This window comes from Cygnus atratus, chromosome 21 (genome assembly GCF_013377495.2).
Source record: "Cygnus atratus isolate AKBS03 ecotype Queensland, Australia chromosome 21, CAtr_DNAZoo_HiC_assembly, whole genome shotgun sequence".
In the NCBI taxonomy this organism is placed as follows: Eukaryota; Metazoa; Chordata; class Aves; order Anseriformes; family Anatidae; genus Cygnus; species Cygnus atratus.
The window spans coordinates 739,811-757,150 of NC_066382.1; the positions used below are offsets into that span (position 1 = coordinate 739,811).

At 51.6% G+C, this 17,340-nt stretch overlaps 1 protein-coding gene across 1 annotated transcript in view; it reads left to right on the plus strand.

The window, feature by feature from the left end:
- The first annotated feature begins 157 nt into the window (after positions 1-157).
- The window catches only part of NPHP4 (nephrocystin 4), a 32,634-nt gene continuing 15,451 nt past the window's right edge, over positions 158-17,340 (plus strand). The window contains exons 1-11 of the mRNA XM_035557491.2: positions 158-201; positions 1,256-1,446; positions 2,515-2,667; positions 4,519-4,691; positions 4,995-5,059; positions 6,422-6,577; positions 8,334-8,470; positions 9,113-9,270; positions 9,363-9,489; positions 13,031-13,213; positions 14,081-14,210. Of these exons, the coding sequence (XP_035413384.1) occupies positions 1,276-1,446; positions 2,515-2,667; positions 4,519-4,691; positions 4,995-5,059; positions 6,422-6,577; positions 8,334-8,470; positions 9,113-9,270; positions 9,363-9,489; positions 13,031-13,213; positions 14,081-14,210 (1,453 nt within the window). The 5' untranslated portion in view covers positions 158-201; positions 1,256-1,275. The remainder of the gene's footprint in view (positions 202-1,255; positions 1,447-2,514; positions 2,668-4,518; positions 4,692-4,994; positions 5,060-6,421; positions 6,578-8,333; positions 8,471-9,112; positions 9,271-9,362; positions 9,490-13,030; positions 13,214-14,080; positions 14,211-17,340) is intronic.

Sequence of the window (17,340 nt, forward strand, 5' to 3'; positions counted from 1 at the left end):
CCCGGCCCCGGCCCCTCCTCTCCCCGCCGCCGCCCGGCCCTGGGGCCGCGGCCGGTTGCCCGCCGCCGGGCGGTGCCGGGGGCACGGGGGGCGCTGTGGGCTCCGGGCTGCGGCGGGGCGGCGGGGGGGGGGGGGCACCGGCACCCCCCGGGCCCGCGGTGGTGGCGCCCGGGAAGATGGCGGCGGGACGCGGCGGGGCCGGTGGGTGCCCGGCGGGGCCGGGGCCGGGCGGCTCGGCTCGGGTGGGAGCTCCCGGACGGGGCCGCAGCCCCGTGTGGGTGCAGGCAGCGGCCTCCAGCCCGGGCTCACGGCGCGCCCCTGGGGGTGGCGGTGTGCGGGCACGGCTGGGAGCGGGTGCGGGGCACGGGCAGCACCCGGCTCCGTTAGGGCACGGCGTGGCCCGGGTGTGCGGGGTACGCGGTGTGTGGGGGGTACGCGGCACAGGTGTGTAAGTACGTGGTATAGGTGTGGGGGGGTGCGTAGTGTGTGCCTAAGTACACGGCGTGTGTGGGTGTGTGGGGGTACGTGTATGTGTGTGTGGGGCACAGGTGTGTGTGATAGGTGGCATAGGCGTGGAAGTGCACAGCATGGCGTGTAATTACATGGCATGGGTGTGTGTGTAAGTACACGCCATGGCGTGTGTGATAGATGGCATAGGTGTGTAAGTATGCAGTACCGTGTGTGATACACGGCATCGTGTGTAAGCACGTGGCACGGTAAGTACACAGCGTGGTGCGTAAGCACCTGGCACACGTGCGTGTTTGCGTGTGGAGCTCCATGGTCCAACCTCTGCACTTCCAGCATCCTGTGTGCGTGTGCTACGTGCACACGTGGGCTCTGTGTGCCGGGGTATCCAGCCCTGGTGTTTTCCCCTGCTCTGGCCCAACCCCGCTTTGCCATCCCCTGCTGTGGGGCAGAGCCCCCAGGGAGCCCCTGGCCTGGGTGTGGGGCAGGGGGAGCCCCGGGGGGGCTGCAGGGCTGCCAGCAGCAGCAGCTCGCCGTACCCTTGGGTGACCTTCAGTGGCTCCTCGCAGCCGTGCTTTTGGCTCCACGGGACTCCTGCTCGGCTCTCCGAAGGGAAGGCCGGCATGTCAGCCATCTGAGGGTGGCGGAGAGCCCAGGAATTCTATAAAACGCGCAGGATTGGGAATGTACGTCTGTGCTGCTCTGCCACTTACAAGTGTTTTTCCGTATGCCAGCTTTCATGTGCCATCTTCTGCGCATGCGCTTCCCTGAAACGGGCTTTCTTTTCCAGATGAACGTTCTCGGTAGCAGATGCCTAGAGGAAGAGGTGACCTTCTGAACATCAAGATGAGCGAGTGGGAAAGGATTTTTCTGCAAAACCTCACTGTTCCTCCCTACTCTCAGCGGAGGCGGAATATCCCGAAGGAGTCAACGGCTTTTCAGTGTGTCCTGAAGTACGTCGAGGGGACTGTCATTACGCAGGTAAAGGAGTGCTCTGCTGGTGCCCTTGGCCTGGCTGAAAAAACAAAAGAACACACATGCCCCAAAGCCTTTGCAGAAAAATGCCACATTGGTTCAAAATCCTCTTGTGTACCCATTAGAAAAATGGGACACTGCTTGGTCTGCTCCAGCGACCTGGCGCTGCTGCAGGCTTGTGAGGTTGGAACTTCTCCGGGTAAGGTTTGCAGTAGTGGGGCTTGGGCAGGAGGTGCTGCTGTGCCCCTGGATGGGCAGAGGCAGCCCGGTCTTGCCTGGTTCATTCTTGATGGCCTGATCCTGTGCTTGCTGAAAAGGCAAAGCCATGCACAAATTCAGGTTCTGCGGCTGTTTTTTTATAAAGATTTTAAAGGTAGGAACCGAGCTCAGAACTTAAAAACATTCTCATTTTCAGTACCGCTGCTCACAATATTGAAAATCAGAAATGACAAGCACAAAATGTGTCACTTCAACTTGGCCACAAAAGTCACTTAGTGCTTTACCATCAATGTTTGCCTGCTAAGCCTTTGGTTTCTGCTCATCGCGGTGCCAACAGGAGGATTGCACTTGCTGTGTTTTCAGGCCAGAGCTCAGAGATTGAGATTACAACAAAATTACTCTTTCTGGCAGGGGAACTAACTGTGAATCTCCCAGTAACATCAATTGGGGCCGTATCTAAATTCCATGCGTTTTTGTCCGAGTTACAATTTTACATGTTGGTTTTTAATGCGGGTAAACATTTTTACATGAAAATCTCTGGGTCACATTTTAGAAATATTTTCTCACTTTATGAGATGTTTAACGCTCAGTGTCCAGCTTTTGCTTGGCTTTTTGTAATCTCTGGCTTTAAAAAAGATTGTCCAGCCTGATCTAGAACGGCAGTTTCTGCATGCAGGCAGAACGTTGGCAGTTTGTGAAGGCACACTTGGCCACACACATGCTTCTTCAGCATCAGTTAGGAAACAGGAGTTGGCTGTGCTTTTGTGCAGGGTGTTTTGCCTGTGTCTAGGGGCAGGGAGGGTACCGTGCCTGCAGAGACCTGCAGCCCACACACTTGTTCTCCGTGTGTTGCAGCGAGCGGCGGGCAGCTCGGCAGGCGTGGAGTTCCAGCTGCGCCTGTCCCTGTTCGATGTCGCCTATCACCACTTCTTCGGCCGGACGTGGCGGAGCAGCGCCAGGACCCCCCGCAGTGCCCCGCAGCAGCGCCCCAGGGTGGTGTTCAATGAGGTATGGGGTGAGCACCCGTTCCTGGGTGGGCTGGGCTGCAACATGTGGCCAGGAGAGAGGTGTTCGGCGGGGATTTAACCTGAGCAGTCTCTTTGCACTGGGGTGGAGCAGGAGAGCGTGCCGTTTTAAAATAGCATGAGCATCTTAAAATAGCAATTCCCAAGTGTTTATGGGCTCTGGTTCATTGTCTTATGCCGTGCCTATTTTCCCTGCTGAGCTTTTTCTGCAGCAGTTTATTTTACCACCGTTCTTCTCTACGTATGCCTTTACTATAGGAAATGGCAACAACAACCCCTTTTTCCTTCTGGTGCTTCATAATCTTTTGGCTTGGTACATCTCAGATGTTGTCCATTAAGGTGCAGTTATTAATCTTTTATGTACAATTTATTCTTTTGGGAAAGTTCAGGCCTCCTGTGAGCTCAGGCTGGGCAGTGCTGTGGTAGCAGCCGGTGGTTCGTGCTGCTGCCTGCTGTGCCGCTGTGCTGTGCCGCTGTGCCAGCAGCAGAGTGCAGTGTTTCTTCAGATGTGGAAAGGGACTGAGCAGCAGTGCCAGCAGCAGCTCTTTTTCATTACCTGGTATTAAACTTGCACAAAGCCATGCTTTTATCTGTCAGGATTATCAGCAAAACACGGTGTCCCCTGTCCTGCCCGCTACCCTGAGACAAAACCTTGCACGGGTCCTTGGGTGTGCAGCTGGTGGCATTGCTCCTGTTGCTGCTCTGCACAGCCGGGGGGAGGCTGCAGATCCCCGCAGCATGGACATCGATTGCAGCTGAGATTTCATCTCCTTGGTCAGGACACTGTCTAATTATAACCTTTATTTCCACTTCAATCAATGCATTGCGCCAAGGATGAAGTTTAGCATAGATTAGAGCTGTGCTCCTTGATTTATTTAAATCGGTAATGGTATCTGAGGGACACTGGCATATGCATTTCTTCCTGGGGTGTTTTAATCATCACTCAACCCGTGCTTTTTGAATAGAGGTGGAGGAAGCTATGGCACGGAGTGCTGCAAGGAGAGAGAACCACTGCACTGTTCCACGTGCTGCCAGTGCTGCGCAGCCCGCACTTTGAGCACCATCCCCGTGACCGCGGCGTCACCAAAGGAGCGAGCTCAGCAGCGGGTCTCTGGGCAGGGCAAGTGTGTCCCCACGAGGGTGGCAAACGTGAGGTTACCTCTGCTGGGAGGAGGATTCATGCTGCCTTGGTGTAGGGCTCAGCAGAGAAGAAAGCGTTATTGAACCTGTTAGCTTTTAAGGAGACAACTGTAAACTTATTTTAACAATGGATTCACTTTAACGACTTTTTCCTTTGCAAGTCATAGCATCAGTCTCCTGCAGCCTGACCACTTGTCAGCAGCTGGTGGTCATTATTTCAGCATTTTGCAATAAAAGATAATAGAATAACGATTTATTTCTCTGGGATGATGTGATAATGTCTCTCTCTGTTATCCCTTCCTGACAGTCTGTGATTACAGCAAATGTTTTCTCTGGGACACCGTGATAATGAGTTTTTAATAGAAAGATTAACCCCACTGTAAATCCTGTCCCTGGGAGGTGACCTGTGTCCTGTCCCCTTCACCCCTGCCCTGTGCTGCTGGGGCCTGGGGGCCCCCGCCAGCTGGTGAGCCCCAGGGACCGGCTGCTCCTGCAGCCCGCGGCACACCCAGCCCGATGCCTTAGCTGGACCTGTCACCATGCACATCCTGTGAAACGGGCATCGTCGTCTCCTCCTCCCTGTTCTTTTTGCAGTGCTCGCTGTCTGTGTGACATGTCCTTGGCAGCAGCTGCTGCCACCAGCTCTGAGATGCCTTCTCTCCCTTCCCTCCCATCCTTCCTGTCTCTCCTCCAGGCCGTTTACTTCCACACCTCGCTGAACCACCCCAGCATCATGGCTGTGGTGGAGGTGGTGGCGACAGCCCAGACACCGGAGGGGCTCCGCCGGGATCTGTCGTGTGGCTTTGGGCTCATCCCCCTGTTTGACAGCAGGTGGGATCCCACGGACCTGGCCGTCAAGGACAGAGTGTAGGTACTCCGGCCCCAGGGCTTGCCTGCACCGGGGCCTCTCTGAGAGTGGGGCACAATTGCTTCTGGGGGGAGAAGAGGTGGTCCTGGGGCTGCAGAGACAAACCTAGCTTTTAGAAAACAGATTTTTGTTACTGGAAAGGCAACGGTGGGGTTAAGCGATGCATATTTTTCCCCTACTGTTTTTATCATGTTAGAGAGTAGGAACTTGGCTTCTTTTTTTGAGCAGAAGAGTTGCAGGAAATGTGCTTCAGGATGAGTTTACTGAATGCTTCACATTTGGTTCATGCTCTTTGGTTTCAGACTCAAGCTGTACCATGGGACACCACGTGCCTTACTGCATCCACTTTTCCAGGACCCTGTAGAAAGTAAGCAGCAGCAAGATACTGGTATCACTCCTTTCTTTGCAGTTTTTGTTATCCAAATAGGTATCGTGTTTGTTTGCTGGAGGCAAAAGATGCGTGGTCTGTGCCCTTGCAGTGCTAAGCAGAAGCGTGCCTTCTCCTTTCAAGCACTGGAGTTGCATGGTGGGTTTCAGTACCACGATAAATAAATTGAGAACATGAGTCTGAGATCTGATGCAAAATATAACTGAATATATGGTTATTACTTTGGCTCATTTTGAGAAGTGATATCCCCATTGCATGGTGAAAGCAAAGGAAATTTTGTACTGTTTTGGCACATTTCAGGGGAAATGGGTATAGAGTTAGAAATGCTTTTCTAAGCAATGCAGTAGAAAGAAAATGTGAGGGTTATGGGTTTCTGTTCCAAAAAGATGTGTTGGATTTGGAAGCTGATAGCTGCATTGTCCCAGGTGAGGCTCCTCAATGAAAGTCACCTTGTGTGAGATCCCTCTCTCTGTCTAGCAAAGCGGGGAAGTGTCCTTGCACTGGAAATACACACGTGCCTGCTGGTGCTGAGGCTGAGATGCACTGACAAGTGACGGGGACAAATTCTGTGCTTACCCTGTACTGATGGTTATTAAAGATGTTTGAAAAATGGTGAATGTTATGCCCGCCCCTGACAGCCCATCGGAAAGCTTTCTGCAGTCGATACATTGCTTTTTGTCTGGAGAAGGCATCTTGGGTCTGGTGCTGTTGGAGAGGAATAATCTGCTTCTGAGTAATGTTCCTTCCCAAGCACTCAGGGTGTCAGCACAGTTGCTAGAAATAGTGTACGTTCCTTGTAGCCAGAAAGGAAGAGTACCTCTGTTTTTCCATTTGATATGAAAATGGTTTAACTTCTTAAATCTGAGAAAATATTCACGTTTCTTCTCTGGAAAGCAGAGATGTGTCTTAAGACTCTTCCGAAAACCCCGGGGCTGTGCCATGTCGATACACAGTGCGGTGCCTTCTCACTGCGGTGCTGGTGGGCAACATGTACTTCCCAGCGACTCGGGAGCGAGTTGTTTGTGGTCAGAGGATGTGCTGTGCTGCCCGGGAACATGCACTGCCCATCAGAGCTCATGTAGGTTTGGTTTTCCCCGTCATGTGCTTTTGCTGCCACAGACTCCCATAAATTTCCTGGCACAGGGAAGTTCAGGGGAATAGGGAATCCGTGTTCAGGAATGTGGTATATTGTCAGCAGGAGAAACGTTGACTTGTCAAATTCAGGTTTTGCTTTGCTCATGACATGTGCCTTTATTGATAATAATTTCTTCAGCTGACAGCAGCACTATAAAGTTCTCTTCCCATTGCTTTTGTCATTTCATAATGTTTTCTCTTATTTAGAGAACAAATACATGACAATAATGGAGAACAGCCACCTGCAGTACACCCTGAAGCCCCACCCACCCCTGGAGACGATATTTCACCTCCTGCCTGAAAACCTTCTGGTGTCTGGGCTGCAGAAAATCCCTGGCTTGCTCCCTGCGCACGGAGACACAAGTAAGGGCCCCTTGAGTCCCACCGCTGCGGGTATCAAACTGCAGGGTGACACAGGGCTGCACGGGGCTGCTCCTGCAGTCCTGCTCGTGCACCTCTGCCTCCCCGGCTGTGAGAGTGAGCCCCTGCGAGCGGCTCCAGTGTGTGTCTGTTAGGAGCCAGGCTCCTGCTCCCTGTTGGCCTTCTCTCACCCTGCCCTACTTGCAGGCAGCACTGATTCACTTTTATTGTACTAGCAAAACCCGCTGGCAGCCGGAGCAGGCAGGCATCCATACCTCGCTGCTGCAGCATCCTGAGTCGTGTTTCAGTGATGTGCAAAAGTTAGCGGTGGAAAAAAGTGACAAAAGAAAGGTTTGCAGTGAGCTTGGTTTGTGACTTCTCTGTGATGTCAAAGCCACGTTGGATATTTTCTGCTTGAGCTCCAGTAGTGCCTGCTGCCTCCATATCCCTTCAGCATGGTGCTGTGCATGTGCTGGCAGCGCAGGCTGCCCGCTGTGGGTGCCCAGCCTGGAGCCAGTTGTGCTCCGACTCCCTGGGGTCACCAACCAAGCCAGGTGGGCTGCAGGTGTCTGTGGGAGGCTTTCCCCCTGCTGCAGGCTCAGTCTGTGTGTTGGTGGAGGGTGGACCGCAGGTCCTACTGCTCTTTGGCTTTACAATCTCTCTTCTGTGCTCGGGGTGTTAAAAACAGCCCCCAGAACACCAATGTGACCTGTGGGGCTCATTCTCTCTGCTTTCCACTTGGACAGAAATGTCACGGACTTCTCTGGAACTCCCCTGTGGTGGAGAAGCAATCGTGGCATTTGTATCCAGTCCTGAAATATGTCTGCGTGGCTTCATTCTGCTCTCTTTTCTGTTAATTGCTTTGCTCCTGGGAAAATGCAAGGGATAAATAATGGTTGGTTTAATTAGAGTCATTCAGAGGAGTCTTAGGAGAAGCCCATGCAGCTTGTTTAAGATTGTCCTTGTTCGTGGTGGCGCTCTGGGTAGTTAGAGAGCTGGCAGGTCCAGAGGGATGAGCTTCTCCCACACGCAGCCCTCATAAATCTTGCCTTATGGATGCCAGCCTTGCAGTTCGCGTTGATCTGACTGAAATGACGTGATCTGGAAACTCAAAGAACAGAAAGACAGTACCATCAATTTGGCAGAGGAATTATTCTTCAATTTACTGCATGGAAAACCCTGCTCTTAACCAGTTCTTGGGTTGTATCAATTAATGTTAAAGCCGCACATAGTACAGTGAGGTCTCCAAAGCAGGTGGGTCCCTGGTGCTGCTGAGGGTGCTACACGAGAGTGGAGGAGGCAGAGGCTGCAGCTGGGGATGGCTGGAGGAGCTCTTGACTTCAGACAGAAAACTGGCAGCAGGATGAAACCCAGCAGCTCTGGCACATGTTACAGATCCCTGCGTCCCGTGGCAGGGGTCTGTGTGCACGGAGCTGTGTGTAGGCACAGAGCAGCGGTCCCACCTTGTGGCTGACAGAAGAAAACCTCTGGCACTGAAATCCCACCCAGCTTTCCTGGCTTGTGCTTGCACATCAAAATGGTGCTTCACTGGCTAGGGACACTACCTGTTCTGTTCATTTTTTTTGTTGCTGTTAAAAAGCCAGGGCTGTGCGGGCTCCTGGTGTGGGGTGCCGGGGGCACACTGTCGCCTTGCGCCCATCCTGGTGCTGTTTGCTGCTCAGGTTTGGTCTGACGGCTCCGAGCCAGCTCTGCCCCTGGCTCTGCAGTGTTACCCACGGCCGGCCTCTTGTCTTTGCAGGTGACTGCTTTCTGAAACCGCGGCTCATGAAGTCGGTCACCTGCTACCTGGACAAGCTCTCCATCAGGCTGTACCCTTCTCTGGAGAAATTCGAGGAGGAGCTGCTGGAGTTACTGAACAGTGACCGCTTGCTTAAGGTAGTGCCAATATAATTACCCTGGGAGAAGGTACAGCAAATGAGCAATATGCCACTGCCGTGTTTTCAGGAAGAAAAGAGGAAGCATTCAGATAAATTGCACAGGAGTGTTTGTTTTGCTTAGAATGTCCATTTTTTCTGCTGTGAAAGCCTTTTTCTTTATCTTTTAGATTCTTTTGGATTAGTAGTACACAGGTGCTTTATGTAGGTTTCGTGTTGAATATCCAGACACTAATCAGCAGAATTTTGGTCAGCTCTGCTATGAAGAAGGCAAAGATAAGATTTAATGCTCGTTCTCGTGAGCTTCATTCTGCATCACAGTGCTGTGAGCAGGGAGGCCCCCTGCCAAGGCCTGCTTATTTGTCAGGCCTGCACTGGCTGCTGTAAAGATGGAACACGTTAATACCTAGCGCTCGCTCTGGGGCAGGGTGCATTTCTGTCGGTTTCTGACTGACCACACATGTCCCAGTTTTGGGTGCTTGAGTGTCCCTGTGTCATTATGCACCTGGCCCCGAGCCATGCAGAGTCTCTCTTGGGGCTGGTTTCCCACTGCGATATGGGAGGTCTCTGCTCTGGGACCTGGTGTGGGCGCAGGGCCGCTGTCGGTCTGTCCCTGACCCCTCCTGTCCCCCCGGTGCGGCAGGTGAGCGCCCGGCCTGCCGGCAGCGCGCTGTTGGTGCAGGAGCGGCGGCTGCGCGTCGGCGTCCACAACGGCCTGCGCTTCGTCCAGGCGCCGCAGGTGGCCGTGCTGCTGCCGGCAGCGGAGGTGGCCCGCGGACGGCCCGACGGCCCCCCGGCCAGGTAAGGGTGCCCGTGGCCTCCTCCCTGTGCTGCCCATGGGGCTTCAGCCCGGGCCTTCCTCTTCCTCCTCCTCCTCCTCTGCCCCTCCGCAGCGTGGCGGGCCAGGCCCTGCTTCTGAGGAGCCGCCTGCAGCTGAGCGAGATGGTTCCTCACCCTGCCTTCGGGGTCTGCTTCCAGCTGGAGTACGTTGTCTGCGCCGCAGCCGGAGCCAGCAGCAAGGTAGGGCAGGGGTGTCGGGGAGGGCCCTGGGGGCAGATGGTTGTGCTGTGGTGTCCCCGTTGGTTATTAATGGGTAAAGTCTGCCCCGGCTGACCGGAGCCTGCCTGGTCCTCAGGTGCCATGGGGGCTGTGATGGGGGCAGCCTCAGCACTGTGTTGAGCCCCATGGGGTCAGTGCAGGCACCGGGGGGCTCCTCCACCACGCGGCCCTGTCCTGCTAGCTGGGACATGAGGTGCAGAAAACATCAGGGCAGCCTGAGCACGGCACTCAGGAATGATCCTGAGCAACACATTCAATAAGGACTTGGGACCGACAGGAAGGGTGTTGGAGGTCCCACCATTGGGTAGCGTGAAGAGAATGGTTCAGGTAAACTGTATGCTGTGGCATCTGTGATAGGTTTTTTTTTGAATTTCATAAAGAGACACCCTTATAAATGCCACAAACAATGTAATTTAGGTTGGGAGAGATTTTTCTGAGCATATTAGAAAATTTTGCTGTCTTTAAAAGTGGTGGTTATGTTATTTTTCACTGTTTTCATCCCCCTGTTGTAGCAATCTTATGCCTTATCTTTTAAAAAGAAAGCACAGTGTTTTCCACAGAAATGGTTAACGTTGCAGAACAGCATTATGTTGTGCCCTTGGGACTTGATTGACCTCAAAAATCAGAGAACCAAGGCTCAAAACACTTGTTATTTCTGTGAGCTATCTCTGGGACATGGGTTTTAGAGTTGCAGGATTTTCTGATTCAGAACTCCCATTTCTGCAGGGTTTCAGGATTTTGTGCATTTTCCTTCCTTATTGTAACACACTGCTGCCCTTTATTTCTGAAAAATGAAGTGCTTTCTGTGAACCAGAACCGTTGCAGGATCTTAGTGCTGGGTGAATTGCTTCGTCGCTTCCCCTTGCTTTTCCCCACTGTCCCTCTTTGCTGTGGCCTGCTCTGCTCACCCATTAAATGCTCTAGGGGGAAACCCAGTTGTTTGGCTTTTACCAATTCTTGTTGGCTAATATGTCAGATCTGCAGGTGAGGAACATCAAGGAGAAGAGAAAGCACTCCCAGTAAAGGAATATTTCCAACAGCTGACTTATTCATCTTGGTAAAAACTACTAAAAATATGTGAGTGCTAGCTAGGCACTACTTTTCTGTGTAATTATTCAGTGCATCCTTGGCCTTCTTGGTTGGAATAGTGCGTACCTGTGGCTCGTTGATCTCTCAGCATCTTTTAGGACGAGTCCAGCCCTGGCCAGCCGTACGGGGCTTGCTGAAGGACCAGGGCTCTGCCTTGGTGCAGCTCCTCCCAGCACCAAAATGCCTCTGGGCAGCCCTTCTGCTGCCCCCCTGCTGACCAGCAGTGTTGGAGGCTCATCAGGCTGTCTCACAAGTGTGCCTCTTTCCATTAGTTCTAACGACTGCTGGGGATCTCTGCTGCCATCAAACTTAAATATCTGATTCTGCGTTTGAACAGTAGAAAACTTTGAGGTAGGGGGGAAAATTGTTCCTGGCGGTACAGTGTCTTCCAGGATCAAACAATAGCTCCTTTTGTTGCTCGTGAAGGGTATCTAAAGAACTGCCTTGCTCTGTAGGAAGAGAGGCAAATGTCTCCCATCAAAATGTCAGAGTGCTTTCTGCAGCACTATGTGTAATGTGTTGCAAATGGGCTTATTAAATCATTTTAATTATATGTTGTTAAATTTTTCCACTGTGTATATGTATATGGAGAAATTTAGCCTGCAGCAGTCCTGGAGTGTTCTGGCAAACCAATTTGGAAAATTTCAGCTTTTTTAATTTAAAAGACTTTTCTTTAGAATTTAGCATTTATGCTGAAAAGAGATTAACCCCTCATGTTCTTTTTCCTCTGAAGTACCGAGGTTTTTTTGGGAGCTGAAATCTGATGTATTCAGGATCTTAAAACCATGAGAAATCTCTGTACTAACTGCACTTGCAGAGATCATGCCCGCTAGTGTGAATTTACTGATGATTTATAAGTTTTTTAGCTATATCATTCAGTGGAGGTGCTGACAGCCAGGCTGTGCAATGCGACTCCGCACAGATGGATGTTGCCCTTCGGTGGCTTGGTGAGCGGCAGCTCAGATGGGATGGGGACAGCCTGGTTCTGGGGACAGGAGGTTGCTGGGCCAGCGTGGAGCTCCTAGTGAGACATGTCCCTGTCCCTTGGTGAGCGGGGCTGCGGGTGCACTTCCCCAGCGCTCCTCCAGAGCGCTATTCCAGCTGCATGGCTGAATCGATAGCAATTGATTCGTTATGAGTCCCTAATCGTCCTGCTAAGATGGCAGGGAGAGGGTCGTTGGTAATGCAGTAAATGTCTTCTCTCATTAGGGCTGTCCAGAACAAAACGGGAAAATGGGTATTTTGAAAAGTGGCACGTGTGTGCCAGGCCGAAGGGATTTGTATTGACTGGGGGAGGAGAAGCAGAGAGGAGCTGTGCCATCGGAAATCAGGTGTTGAATTCACCTCGCTTAAAAAGCTGAAACCTGAGGACCTGTGGAGATGGGGATCCAGGTGCTTGGCCGTGCCGTGTCCCTGCAGTGCCAGACCTGTGTGGGCCCGTGGTGCTCCCCGCTGGGGGGCACACATCCACCCTGCCATCGCCCCTGCTCCCTCTGCCCTTCCTGTGTGCACTTAATCCCAGAGCCGATTGCGGGGCCGTAATTAGCAGCCGGCAGGGAGCTGTGGGAGTGATTTCAGGTGCTGGTGGAGAGCTGCAAGTTCGGTTTGGTGCCTGTCTGTCCATTTCCCTCGGTTTAAGGGGAGGCTGCTGAGGTGTTGGGGTAAGTGGAAGCCTTCGGCCTCTGCTTAGCATAGGTTTCCTGTCTTTGAGGAGCAGATGGTCAAAAATCCGTCATTTAGTGCAGCTATTTGGGTGAGAGGGCTACAGTGTAATGGGTGCTGTGTCCTTGTGGAGACCTGATTACCTGCTGTACAGGGGCGAATTCTTGTCTTGTGGAGCATTGTCCTGGTTGTTATGGCAGTGGCGATGATAAATTCCCAGTCAAGTCTGCTAGCTCTTATGTTTATCTTGCTGGGCTGAAAATGTTCATCTGGAGGCAGACAGTGGCCAAGGAAAAGACTTGCTGCAGAAAAGGAGGGGCGGCGTTGTCTTTATTTATCCCAGCCTACATGGGCTAAATATATACAGAGGACGAAAAAACTCTAGTATTTTTGAAAAGCATTTTAGTGTGTTTTGCTGATCCATAATACAGAGGTTTAGTCCTTTGTGTAATTTTGTAAAGGGATAAGGTACAATTACCTTGAGTGTGATTGCCTAGCCTTCTGCAAGTGTAGCATGCAGGGAAGGGAATCATTTCAGTGATATGCTTGTTAAGCTGGGAAAGAGCAGACAAAAACAAAAGATACTCAAGGAGGAAGAATGGCGCAATAATTACAGTGAGAAAGCAGGATTCATACCTGTGTGCAGCTGTGGCCAAAATGTTGTGTTTAACCTTGAATGGATGAAGTCATTTAGCAAGGTCCTGTTCCTGCCTGCCTTCCCGGAGCTGACCGTGTCCTGTGTGCCCCGCAGGCTGAGGCCGGCAGCGCCCTGGGCCCGGCAGCCGACATGCACGCGGTGCGGTGGGCGCTCTGGAGCCCCTTCCTGGGCACCGATTCCTCCCCGGTGGTGCTGCCCCTGCGCGGTGGTGCTCGCCGCAGCCCCGGCCAGGCCTTGGTCTTCAGGGCCCCCGCCGACAGCGAGAACTCCGAGGAGGTAAGGGATGCTGCTCTGAGGAGGTAAGGGACGCCGCTGCCTCTTCCTCTGCACCACAAATGCCCTTGAACACCCCGAAGGCTTTCCCAGACAGGCTTTCCATTACTAGAACCTTTCCAAGTGCCCGGGTGATGGGGAAGCTTTATGCAAGTCTGAGTGAATAAAGAGTCATGCGAAAAGGAAGATAACAGCCCTCCACCCCTTGCCTGTGCACATGAATACTTGTATATACTGCACTTAGTGTCAAGCACTGCTTCGCTGTAAGCACACGATGGAGCCGGTGCAGAGCTGGTCAGCACACTTATTGTGATGCTTCTCGGAGGCCTCCGTGACTTGAACTGCTTTATTCTGAGCGATGTACACGCAAATGAGAAGAGGAAGGCCTTGCTCCAGCATGTTTATAGTTTATCAGTAAAAGCAAGTTACTGCTCAGGTTGAGACCTCGCAGAGGAGAGTCACAGATGTTCAGAACTCTTAGTGTTAAACTGCACTGATTGCTCTCTGCCACAGGCAGATGGGTGCCTATGTAGCTTGCTCTATTGAAGACTGGGTTATTCGTGTACACAGTTCAGGGGGAAAGGCAGAGCACCTGTCTGCACTGCAGCGTGCTTTTAAGTAGCTGATGGCTGTGTTCGTGTGTGTTCTTCACTCAGAGGAATCTGATACCTGGGGTGGCTGCAGGCAGAGTTTGCAAGTGTTGGTGTGCAAGGGCACGGGTGTCTGGGAGCTTACAAACCATGCTGGCTGTGCCTGCATCTTGCAGCGTGGTTCTTCTGGCAGCAGAGGGAGGGAATTGGGTCCGCTTTCAGAGGTATGAGTACGTATGTATGAAGCCTTCTCTAAAAGTATTTAATTTCAAATGTTCAGGTGAAGCAAGTTGCATCTGGTACTGTCCAATTCCATGTTTCCACTGATTCAGAAGAAAATCTTGCAACTTCTACAGATATCTCAAGTAAAGCCAGGAAAGAGTCAGAGAAGCCTCCTACACCATCTCTGAGTGAGTGTTTTCCATGTTGGTGACATTTAAAATATAGAGTGTAGCACTGGTATCTGATCAAGAGAAAAAACAAACTTCACGTGACTTTCAGTGAACTAGTTTATGAATTACTGTAGTGAATGGAGTTTACATTGGTTTGGTTTCAGCTCTCACTTCTCCTTTTTACCTTCTGAAATTCACCTGTGATATTAGAACAGGGCCATGTGCAAGAATTGCACTAATTTGCAGTGTGCCACCAGCCCACCCCCGTTCTGGTTCACTCTGACAACATTTGGGCTTCAGTGCTAAACCACCAAAAACTCCTGGAAGGGCCTCGCAGCCTCACCACCAATGCGTTGCTCCCTGCCAACACTGTTACTTATCTCTTTGAAATCATAATCCTTCCAGATGGTTGAGGACAGAAGAGGTGTCAATTATAGGCTGAGTAATAAATAATCTTGTTGAGCTGCAGTTCCTAGAGCGTGACAGCAACACACGTTTAATCAGCACACACCTCTAACGCAAGGGGTTCTGTGCCAGTGTTGAGCTGGGAAAAACCAGGCTGCGTGTGTGTGTATGTATGCATATATATAGTACGGGAGTGCCAGATGGTAGGAGTCTCAGCACCGACCTATGTCTTCTGGAAATAAAAAAAAATTCCTTTGATTTGGGAATGGAGTTTGGTCAGTACCCAGTGCTCTTGGAGGCCCACTCCAGTTCACACTGCTTTGTTTCTATCAGCTCTCCCCTTTCCTGATCAGTGGGAAGAAACCCACAGATCTGTTTTAATCTGTGCTTTCCACCCCACAAGGTAGGACTGGGAGCAAAATAGGTCTGTATGAGTTTTCTTATTTGTCTGTTCTGGAGCAATTTGATGTTCCCCTGTGTGCTCTGCTGAGGAGGGTGCTCCTCTTCCACTGAAAGCCTCTCAGCTCCCTTGTTTTTAATCTTTTTCAATTTATCTATGGATGTGCAAACCAGATTGCTCTCAACTTAACTGCCTGTTTAAACATCGATATGTGAGTTTGTTACCTTATTAATGGGGTGTTGTTACTGAAGTCTATAGGACCATTTGTGCTTGAGGGACTGCCAGAAAAGTCATCTGTTAGTAAATGTTTTGCTGTACAGACAAGTGCCAGTTTTAACCGTGTAATTGCCTGCTCAAGCAGCCAGGCTGTGTCAAATGACTGTGGGGTTCCCTCTGAATATTTCATGAGCTCACAGGGCTCCTTTGGTGAGCCTAGCAAGGCTGCAGCTGCCAGACGGGGTGGAGCACGCTGGCTGCAGGTCGGGCGATGCAGTTGGCGTGGGAGCTGCACAGTCGGTCCTGTGCTCGGCTCCGGAGCTGCATCGCCTCCACGAGATGGCAGTGGCACCATGGGTTTGCCGCGGGAAGTCCCTGACCCACATCCAGCTTCAGGCTTGCTGCCTTTGGGGCTGTCTTTGCTAGTTTAACGGGCTTTAAAGCAGAAATCTTCGAGGGTAGAATTAAGAGGTTTAGCTCTTGGTGTTGGAGTTTGCTGGGATACGCTGGATTAGGCTGCCATCGACATTGCTCTGAGGCTGTTCTTTTCCTGATGTTGCTTGAAAGATCTCTCTTGAATGCATTTCAGCTGTATCAGTCAGTTCAGTGAATTGCAGCATGGTGAAAAGAGAAGTCTGGCTGAATGTAGTCTGACAGTGACCCTCTGTGCCCATGCATGGGGGCTGGAGATGCTGGGCTGCCCGGACACGTGAGAGCAGCGTGCTCAGGGCATCCTGAACATGTTCCCCCTTCTTTGGGGATGGCCCCAGCTCCCCTGCAGCAGTGGCTGCATCTTCAAGATTTCTTGATCCCGGTTTCCCCACCAAAAGCAAATGGCTTTGGAGGTTGGTTATGTGGTCAAGTGGCAGAAATGTTGAATGAAAGCTGGTGGCTGTGTGCTCTGACAAGGACCCCGGGCATGCAGCTGGCATGCGGCCCTTTGTCCTGCAGCGTGCCCGGAGGTGCATTTGTAAGGTTTGGCGTGGGAGTTGCGGCCCTGTGGCCACTGCTCCTTTACTCCTGTGCACTGGCTGGGATGCAGTCAGTTGCCTCTGCTCTGCAGGTTAATTCAGCAGCAGCACCGTTTAAGTGCTTGGTAGCTCCTGGGACAGGTAGTTTGCTGTGATCAGAGCTGGTGCTTGCTTTACCCATTTAGGACATTCACAGCAACTGTAAGTTCACAGCTGCGCTTAAAGAGACCTGCGAGGCCAGGTCTGGTCTTGTGACAGCCGCTGGGATGAGCGGTGCTGCCAGCAGCCCACAGCACTGGTCCTGGAGCCGTGCAGTGAGCCCAGCAGCTCCCCAGGAGGCCATGACACCCATTTTTGACAGAGCCTGGCAGCTTCTGTGGGTGTTTTTTTCCCCTGGGATGGGATGGAGCAGGAGGTTTGTCCTGTAGCATTTACAGGACGGTGCAAGCAGCTTAACAGTGTGTGCGGCTAAGTCCATGGTCGAACAGATGGGCTGGTGGAAAACCTTCTGCTGTACTGACAGCTCTAGTGCCCCTTGTACTTCTGCGCACGGTCGCTTTAACAACAGCCAAAGTCATTGTAATTGAGGGAAAACATTATTTTTGACATAAGGGAAACAGGGCAATTTCCGTTGGACAATAGTCAGAATGAAATAGCTGAAATATATGTGGTCGAGAAAGCAAAATAAAGTCCCAACATTGCCAGAAAACATCTGTGTTCCTTGTCTGCTGTAAAGGATTTGCTGCTTACTGGAACAGCGAGTTCATCCGTGCCAGCAAGCGAGCAGACCAGCCAAATATAAACACAGTAAAACTCATACTGTTTCAGGGCATGAATGTACGAACAGATGAAAGTAGTGACAAGAAATAATGGAGGAGCTATGAAAACCTTAAGTATCCTAAAAACTTTCACGTCTCATTAAGCAATCCACTTAGCCAGTGCCACATGGCTTTAAGGGAAACTGCAGCACTGTCTAGAGATGGAGGAGCTGCATTTTACAGCAGGGAAACTCTCCCTGGCAGATTTAGCCTAATTCCCAGCAAAATAACCGATGAATCTGGAGATGGGCTACATGTTCCTGCCCCAGGTAGCACTCTTATTGGAAAAATAAGGCAAGCAGGGGGTTGAGAGGCAGCAGGCCACCTTGCCGAGCTGG